Genomic DNA, 10205 nt, shown 5'->3' on the forward strand with positions numbered 1-10205 from the left:
GCTGCTGCGCTGTTCAGTGAGAAGCGCTCTCTCACTCTGCAGCACAGTGGAGATTTCTCTAGTTATATAGTTTCAGTCGTTTGATATGCCGTCAAATATTTCGCCAAACAGTCCTTAGGGATGCGGGGACACGCAGTCAGATATTTCGCCGAACAGATCCGCCACTTTTGGCGCTCATAAACAATTATAAAGCCCTCGTGCTGCAGGAATGAGGAGGTCTGCTGAAGCCGCGCAGCTGTCGTGCAGTGAGGGGTTTGCGTCTTTAATAAACTACGGCAGTTTGCGTTCATTAAACAGTAAGAATGATTAATAAATCCATATGAAACAGCCCCTTAAAAGTCACGTCTCGCTTTCAGTTTCGGGCTTTGGCGCGTTTTGCACTCACACACAAGCGTACCGCGCCAAAGCCCAAGTGAACCGCGCTCAGGCACACCTCTTCCAACCGGGCCAGGGCCGGCCAAGTGAACCATGCTTGAGCCCGATTCAGCTCACTCACACTTCTCAAACGATCCGGGAAACGGGCCTGGGCACGGTACGGATGGCATAGTGTGAGTAGGCCCTCAGTGATATAAGTGAGCTGCTGCCTTTGCAGTTGATTCAAACTGTGCTGAGCTTAAATGAAGCACACTGAAAAAATACAATTGATTTGTGTTGGGATAACATAAAGGAATTAAGTTAACTAATTAGTTTTTTACAAATTGAAGTAGATTGAGCTTAAAACAATTAGGCTGCCACCCCCCCCCCCCCCCCCCCCCCCCCCCAAAAAAAAAAAACAAACAAACAAACAAACAAAGAGTTGTGTTGTTTCAGCTCAGTCTAAATAAGTAGTTTGAACAAACAGCAAACATCATGAGTGCATGTGAATGGGAAGCAGTGGACTGTTTTTACGGAAAGACCTTTATTATCGCAAGCATGTACAGCTGCCATAATAGTGTCACACTGTTAAACACTGAGATAAGATGTTTCTTGACCTCGTCCCAGACAGATGTTAAGGCCAAAGTGCAAACGTATAAACAGGCAGACAATAAAGCTAAACAGGTCTGTTTATACAACCGCTGATTCTGTGCAGATCTGTTGCGTTTGTTTTAGTATTATGAATTCTGTGATTCAATCTCAAACTGTGCCTTATTTGTAGATTTACCATGCATTTTGAGAAATCATCTGCTACTGTAAATATTAAGACAGTAATGCAATCTGACTGCAAAAACACCTTGCTAGGTAAAATTGCTCTACAGTACGGTATTATTATTTGAAAATACATGTAATACATCTTTGTCTTTAAATCTTTATGTATATTGTCAAAGCAGCTGTAATAACAGTACAGTACTGTTAACAATAATGTACTTCAGCATCTCAAAAAAAAAAAGTAAAATGATGTGATAAATTTTACAGTATACTAATTACTAATCTAGATTTTTTTACTGTGATTTTATTTTACTGTGGTATAAAATACAGCAACTACTGTAATGATTTTATTGAAAAAAAAAACAGTGTGATACTGTGCGTCAGCATGGTAAAAAAGCAGTTAAATGCTGTGTTAAATTTCATAGTTTGCTAATTACTAATCTTGTTTTACAGTAATTTTACTGTTGTATGAAATACAGCAACTACTGTAATGATCTTATTGAAATTAAACAGTGCGATACTGTGTTTCAGTATGGTAAAAACAGTAAAATGCTGGATTAAATTTACAGTATGCTAATTACTGATGTAGTTACACTAATTTTACTGTGGTATGAAATACAGCAACAGATCTAATTAAAATTAATACTGCGATACTGTGCGTCAGCATGGGAAAACAACAGTAAACTACTGTTAAATTTCATAGTTTGCTAATTGCTAATCTTGTTTTACAGTAATTTTACTGTGGTATGAAATACAGCAACTACTGTAATGATCTTATTGAAAATAACACTGAGGTACTGTGCTTCAGCTTGGTAAAAACAGTAAAATGCTGGATTAAATTTACAGTGTCCTAATTACTTCTGCAGTTATTGTAATTTTACTGTGGTATGAAATACAGCAACTACTGTAATGATCTCATTGAAAATAGTGCAATACTGTGCTTTAGCATGGTAAAAAAAAATGTAAAATACTGTAATATTTAACAGTAATTTTACTGTGGTATGAACTACAGCAACTACTCTAATGATATTAAAAACAACACTGCAGTGCTGTTCTTCAGCATGGTAAAAAAGCAGTATAATGCTGTATTACATTTTGCAGTATGTTAATTACTAGTGTATTTTACAGCAATTTTACTGGGTTTTGAAATACAGCAACTACTGTAATGCTCTTATTGAAAATAGTGCAGTACTGTGCTTCAGCATGGTAACAAAACAGTAAAACACTGTTAAATTTTACAGTATGATCATTACTAACGTTGTTAGTTTTACAGTAATTTTACTGTGGTATGAAATACAACAACTACTGCAATGATCTCCTTGACAAATAGTGCAGTACTGTGCTTCAGCATGGTAAAAAAAATAACAGTAAATTCTGTATTCAATTTTACAGTGTTAATTACTAATCTTGTTTAACTATAATTTTACTGTGGTATAAAATACAGCAACTACTGTAATGATCTTATTAAAAATAAGTGTGATACTGTGCTTCAGCATGGTAAATGACAGTAAAATGCTGGATTAAATTTTACTGTACCCTGATAACTGATGTAGTTAGATTTACAGTAATTTTATGCAGCATGAAATACAGCAACTACTGTAATGTAACAACTACTAATCAGTGCAGTACTGTGCTTCAGCAGGGTAAAAAAGCAGTATAATGCTGTATTACATTTTACAGTATGCTAATAACTGATGTATTTTACAGTAATTTTACTGTAGTATGAACTACAGCAACTACTGTAATGATATTGAAAATAACACTAATACTGTGCTTCAGCATGGTAAACAACAGTAAATTACTGTTAAATTTTACAGTATGCCAATTACTAAAGTAGTTAGTTTACTGTAATCTTACTGTGGTATGAAATACAGCACCTACTGCAATGATCTTATTGAAAATAACACAGTGGTACTGTGCATCAGCATAGTAAAAAAGCAGTAAAACGCTGTATTAAAATTTACAGTATGCTACTTACTGATGTAGTCTAGTTTTAGTCATTTTATTGTAGTATGAAGTACAGTCACTACTGTAAAAACCTTTTAAAAAATAGTGCAGTTCAACTTGGTAAAAAAAAACGGTAAAATACTGTATTGAATTTTACAGTATGCTAGTTACTAAATAGTTCGTTTTACAGTAATTTTACTGTGGTTTGAAATACAGCATTTGTAATGATCTCATTGAAAATAACAGTTCAATACTGGGCTTTAGCATGGTAAAAAACAGTAAAACGCTGTGTTAAAATGTACAGTATGCTAATTACTGGCCCAGTTTAGTTTTACAGTCATTTTACTGTAGTATAAAACACAGCAACTACTGTAATGATCTTATTGAAAATAACCCTGCAGTACTGTGCTTCAGCATGGTAAAAAAAAACAGTAAAAATGCTGTTAAATTTGACAGTATGCTAATTACTGATGCAGTTATTGTAATTTTATTGTGGTATGAAATACAGCAACTACTGTAATGCTCGTATTGAAAATAGTGCAGTACTGTGCTTCAGCATGGTAAAAAGCAGTAAATTACTGTGTTAAATTTTACAGTATGCTAATAACTAAAGTAGATACATTTTACAGTAATTTTACTGTGGCGTGAAATGCAGCCACTACTGTAATGATATTGAAAACAACACTGCAGTACTGTGCTTCAGCACGGCACAAGCAGTCAAATGTTGGATTAAATTTACAGTAGGCTAATTTCTGATGTAGTTAGATTTACAGTCATTTTATGCATTATGAAATACAGCAACTACTGTAATGTAACGACTGAAAATCAGTTCAGTACTGTGCTTAAGCATGGTAAAAAAAAAGCAGTACAATGCTTTATTAAATTTTACATGTAGTTAGTTTTACAGTATATTTACTGTGGTATGAAATACAGCAGCTACTGTAATGATGTTATTGAAAATAACAGTGCAATACTGTGCTTTAGCATAGTAAAAAACAGTAAAACGCTGTATTAAAATGTACAGTATGCTAATAACTGATGCAGTTTTGTTTTACAGTCATTTTACTGTAGTATGAAGTACAGCAACTACTGTAATGATCTTATTGAAAATAACACTGCAGTGCTGTGATTCAGCATGGCAAAAAAACAGTAAAATACTGTATTAAATTTACAGTATCCTAATTACCAATGTAGTTTTACAGTAATACTGCTGTGGTATGAAATACAGCAACTACTAGGCAATTGCTAGCAGTAAGCTACAGTCAGTTAAGGGTTAATCTCCTAACAGAGCGGTTTCATTTCTAGCACAACGTCTGTGGAAAAGTACTCTCCAGAGAGCTGATTTTACTGCGGTAGAGTGTTTTGGTTCATGCAGCAAAGGTCAGTCACATGTTCAGGTCAAAGGTGTGGTGCAGAAACACTGGAAACTTTTCCATTAATATCCTCTCTGTGTCCCGTGGCATATAAAAAAACAGCATTTAAAAATAGTCTATACAGGACTTGAGCTAGTTTTACATTAGTTGCATGCATTTGACCAGGCTTCACATTCATTTAATAGATGTCGAAACTCTATAGATCATCAGCAGGAAAAATAATGTTACTAACACAAGGTTTTATACATTCAGAGAAATGTTTAACCACTGTTTTTTTAGACTCTTGTTCTGTATGTTTGCTGTAACTGTAGTCCAACTGTAAGTCATGTTTACAATACAAGAGCACATCATGGCAAAATACAAAGAAGACAAATTGATGGCAAAACATTCACAATTTATGCACATGTACTCTGATTTATTAAAGGTTGCACATGTAAAAACGGCAAGTAATGCATGAATGATTTGTAGGATTTACATTTTTTATCAAGGTGCAATCATGTTTATAGAATTAAAATTTTAATTCTTTTTCATTTGTAAAGATATTTGCGTATTGCTCTACATCTTGTGTGTATTAAGCAGTGTGTAAGTGAGGCGCACAACTGACGCGCTCTGCACTGGACAATAGATCAGGTTTGTTTTGGTCTATTGAAAAATTAATTATAGTTCCTCAAAATAGCAATGCGCCTCAACACACCTCCCTTTTTAGACCAGAACGCCTATGTGCGCACATATGAGCGCAAATGCATTTGCTAATTAAACAGCATAGCGCAAAACGTCAAAACGACTCTTGCGCCAAGCTGAAACTAGCAAACAACTATTGCGTCGCGCCTTGCGCCACATTGCGCCGGGTGTATGATAGGGCCCTAGATATGGCATTACTATTTTTTCTAATTAAACGATTTTATTTTAGTTTTACACGAATGCATTAAATAAATAATTTAATCAATTAAACACAAGTATGCATCATCCTCTTAGATGTGTATATCTTGACAAATATAATACTATTAAAACGATCAGTTTTCAGCAGATTGAACATTTTATATTTTCATTTAACTTAAAAGTCTTTGCAGATGTGTTGGCTTTTAATGGTTTTATTTTTTCAAGTTTTTATTTGCGATTTTTTTATTTCAGGTCACAGAAATGTTCTCACTGCAGGTTTTATTTAAATGTTTTTATTATCAAATAAATATGTAATACTTTTATTTTTATCTTTTGACCATTTTGTGATTAGATTATCTAAGTTTGTTGTTTAAGATGTTTCTGCAAGTTTCCTTTTTAAATGTGCTGATCATTTTGTATAGATAATATGTAAAATAAAGTTTGTTGATAAACTTTGATGTTGGCTTGAGAAAGCCAACGTGACTGCACTAGGACTGGGAATGGCAGTCGGCAGGAAGCACGGCGGCGGTTGCTAAGTGGTTGCTAGGCAGTTGCTAAAACAATTAGGCATTGTTAGGTGGTTGCTAAGCAGTTGCTAAATGGCAATGCTCGTGTACATGTTTGATCAAATGCTAATACTTAGTAGGCATTTCTAGCATATGTTATTGCATTTAGATAATCATTCATAGCATGTAGCTAATTGTTATTAGCACTTAGCTTCCATTATCATTGTTACCATGCATAGTACACAGGAAGTCCCATTTGCTAGCATGAGTCAAACAAGCCAATGCCCAGGTCCCTACGATGTTCTGATGTAGTGATATTGCTGTTTTTAAATGGTTGCTAGGTTATACTGTTTTATTGCTATGGGTACATTTGACAGGTTAGTGATGATACATCAAAGCTTTTTGGCAATATGAGTGATCTTAATCAACCCCGATGTTTCTATGACAGTCTTTATGAGTGTCAAAAACTGGACTTGAACATTATGTATTCCTGGTGTTGGGTTGCGGCTGGAAGGGCATTCGCTGTGTAAAACAAATGCTGGATAAGTTAGCGGTTCATTCCGTTGTGGCGACCCCTGATTAATAAAGAGACTAAGGGAATGAACATTTTGTAAAAATGGCTTGCCGTATTTTTTTTAAATACAATGCTTAAAGGGCCATGAAACCCCCTCGTTTCAGCAGGGTGTTTTCACACCTCTACTTTGGAAAAAGTCAGAAAAGTGGGCGTGTCCAGCTCTGTTTAGGGGGGAGTGTCGGAGGAACTAAAGTGGGATGGTGTGGGAGTGTCTATTTGGGCACGCGCGAGTTTCAGTCAAAATACACACACATGAGAAAGTGATGGTGTTTAACCTACATGGACATCTGTAGTCGAATTATTTGCTGAATTAATAAATGTTGGACTTTAACTGCAGTTTGGCTCTTTCATTCAGGGAATTCATTCATGTCCCTCCCGACAAACGAGATATTTGATTCGAGGAACTGCTGTAAGCGTGTATTTTTCATGCAATGTTTGATACCGCACAGCGAATGAGAGAAAAAAACCCTCCACATTTCCCGGAAACTTAGATGCACACGGCAGGTAGCGTCAGAAAGCCGCGTCTGTTATTCCGGTCACTAAATGCGGTGCTATGTTTGCACTCAGTGCAATAGTTAACTTTATTCGATACGAACAAACTGAATAAACAAAGAGCACTGGTCGCTCACTTACCAAATCTGCAGAGACAGGACAATCACCAGCAACTAGAGCCGCGTCTTTATGAAGAGGAGACTACAAGCGAATCCGGATCTCAGCGTTTGCAGATGAGAACAGCTCTCAGGTAAACAATAATCCTCCTTAGACACGCAAGTTATTGTTGTCGAGCGTCGCGTACACTGTTAATCCACACGTGACTCCAGCTGAGCTCTCACAGAGAGAAAATGAAAACGAAACTTAATGGCAGCAAACTATAAAAGCAACACTTCACGCTTGTTTTGCCAACACAACGTGGCGTCTCTGTGGCGTACACACGGTGACAATAATGAATATTAATGAAGTTGCACAATAGAGCGCGCTGATTGGTTTGAACCAAGCCTTACTTATGCATTATGCAGCACACTGTAAGACGTAATAAGACACACTCTGGCACAGACGTCCAGTCTGCACGCTGGAATACACGCTATTATGTCATGACCGTGACGCAGCTTCAAAAATTCGTTTCAAACAGGAAGTACGAATTTGCTTGAAATAACGCAAAAACAACCAATTTACACTTTTTAGTGAAATATAGGTGTCCTAATAGTGTTTTTAGCAGTGTGGGACACATATACCACTGTCAACAGCTCAAAAAAATGTGTTTTGGTGTTTCGTGACCCTTTAATAAGTGTGAAAGTGATACATGCAAAAATGGCTTGCCATATCAGTAAAAACTATGCAGTTTAAGTCAAAAATGGCTTGCCATATTATAAGAAAAATAATGCTTAAAATTATTTATTGGAAAACTATAAGTCTGATAAACCTTAAAGATATAGCAACAAAATCTAACGCATCTAAAAACAGTTTTTGGCCAAATTTGGGGCTTGTATAATTTTTTTATATGCCCGAACTATAAAAATTTAATATTTAACATTTTTTATTAAAAAAACAATAAGTCTTACAGGCATGAGGAGATATAGCAACAATCCTGAATGCAGAAGGCACATTTTGACCACATTTGGGCCTTGTGGCATGAACGGCCTAGGAGGAGATACGTTTGTTTTCAAGGACAGAGTAGCATAACAGTATGTTGGCTTTCTCAAGCCAACATATTGAAGTTAGAGCAACAGGTCTAAAATCATTTAACTCCCGGGGAAACTTGGTTTTAGCTATAGGAACAATAACAGATTTCTTCCAGATTTCAGGAACCCTTTGTAGCATAAGAGACTGTGAAAAAATGTAATGAAATATTTCAGAAAGCTGTTCCGCACACGTATGTAGCACCCTACCACCAATATGGTCTGGACCTGGGCTTTTTTTAGTATTAGTTCTCTGAAAGAGGCCTTTGACCTGAATTCTACTAATGTTTACGGAGTTACTACATGACAGGTGTTGTTTTAAAATGTCATTTTCTGACTTAAAATCAAGATATGGCTTGACTATCTTTTAATTCTGCTTTGCATAAATGCATTATAGAAATAATCTAGTTATCAACCATTAGACATTTCTACATATCTGTTTGAGCACTTGTAGTCAGCATATCGTCCACTATTTGTTCAGTTACATAAGCAGATCAAAAGATAAACTTTAAATAAATATCAGAAATCGAGATCTTTATGTATTGCATGATCTGCAAGTGTGTGTGTGTGTATACATTAACCAGTGATGATCTTTCCAGAATGATAGCATCATTATTGACAAACAGGAGGGGTTTGTTCTTGTGGGCATGGCTTGAAGTCTCCGCCCCTTTCTGGGCATCAATAAAAGGAAGCAGCTCGGTAAAACTGAGCACAGATGAACCGGAGCTGCTGCATGTGTGTCCGAGCAGAAAGCAGATCTCAGACCTGTAGCTGAGGGTGAACCTCTGAGAAGCGGATGAAGAAACAAATAATTCTACACTTCACATACCGAGGACTAGTCAGCAAAGGAAAAAAGAGCAAGAGAAGAAGAAGAAAATGGCCAGTTATATATTACGGAAAGCCGAACCCAAGGACGTGTCTGACATACTGCGACTCATAAAGGTATGAAGTTCAGCTTTTAAGCCATAAAACTGATGATGAATGTGTTTGTTATTCAAATGTGACGCTGTGATCATGCTTGTTTCTTTGTTTTGTGATGCAGTTTTCATAATGAAAATGTAATGTTTGATATGTTGATAATTTCCTAATAGAGTTCATTAATGAAAGTACACTGGAAAATATCATTCATATTTCCTTTCACTTGTTTTCCTTACACTGAATTTAAACTTGTTAAAAGTGTCGTCCAAAGGGGATATATTAAAATACATACATAAAATAAACTTGATTCACATCTTTTGGCTGCATTCGCATCTTTTTTTTCTTGCTTTGAGCTGAAATGTATTAAATTCAATCATTAATTTATTTATATACATTTATTTAATTATTGTTATTATTATTATTATTATTATGATATTTAATAGTTTTATATTATATATTGCTCTAAAAATAAAGGGAACACATGGAGTTACATTGTGTTGTTTAGGTGTACAGTTTATACTAGAGCAGAATATATATTTATATTCATTTATCTTATATATTTTTAATATTAATTATAAATTCAGATATTATTTTTGCCGTGCAATTTTACATTTATGATCGTAATATTATGTTGTTTTCTTAAATTTATGTTTAACAACAATGCATTTGGGTCTGTTTTGACTAAAATGACATGCTCAATACACACTTAATATCTCTAAAATACAGTAATTCATGCATAACTACAGTTAATCATGCACAATTAGTATATACTGCTCTAAAAATAAAGGGAACACTTAGTTACAGTGTTGTATAAGTGTTCTCTTTATGCTAGAGCAGTATATATATTAGCCCTCCTGTATATTTTTTGCCCAGTTTCGGTTTAATGGAGAGCAGATTTTTTTCATCACATTTTTAATCATAATAGTTTTAATGTCTCATTTATAATAACTGATTTATTTTATCTTCACCATGATGATAGTCTATAATATTAGACTAGATATTCTTCAAGATACTTTTATACAGCTTAAAGTGACATTTAAAGGCTTAACTAGGTTAATTAGGGTAATTAGGCAAGTCATTGTATAATGACGGTTTGTTCTGTAGATTGTTGAAAAAAATGCTTAAAGGGGCTAATAATATTGACCTTAAAATGGCTTTTAAAATAAATAAATAAAACAAATTTAAAACTTTAAAATGAAACAAATAA

At 34.9% G+C, this 10205-nt stretch overlaps 1 protein-coding gene across 2 annotated transcripts in view; it reads left to right on the forward strand.

Annotated features, from left to right (window-relative positions):
• Positions 1–8791: 8791 nt before the first annotated feature.
• Positions 8792–10205, forward strand: part of sat1a.1 (spermidine/spermine N1-acetyltransferase 1a, duplicate 1) — an 11160-nt gene continuing 9746 nt past the window's right edge. For both annotated transcript variants that reach the window (NM_001030199.1, XM_073950756.1), the window contains 1 exon segment: positions 8792–9022. In NM_001030199.1, the coding sequence (NP_001025370.1) occupies positions 8957–9022 (66 nt within the window). In that variant the 5' untranslated portion in view covers positions 8792–8956.

The sequence above is a fragment of the Danio rerio genome, chromosome 5 (genome assembly GCF_049306965.1).
Source record: "Danio rerio strain Tuebingen ecotype United States chromosome 5, GRCz12tu, whole genome shotgun sequence".
In the NCBI taxonomy this organism is placed as follows: Eukaryota; Metazoa; Chordata; class Actinopteri; order Cypriniformes; family Danionidae; genus Danio; species Danio rerio.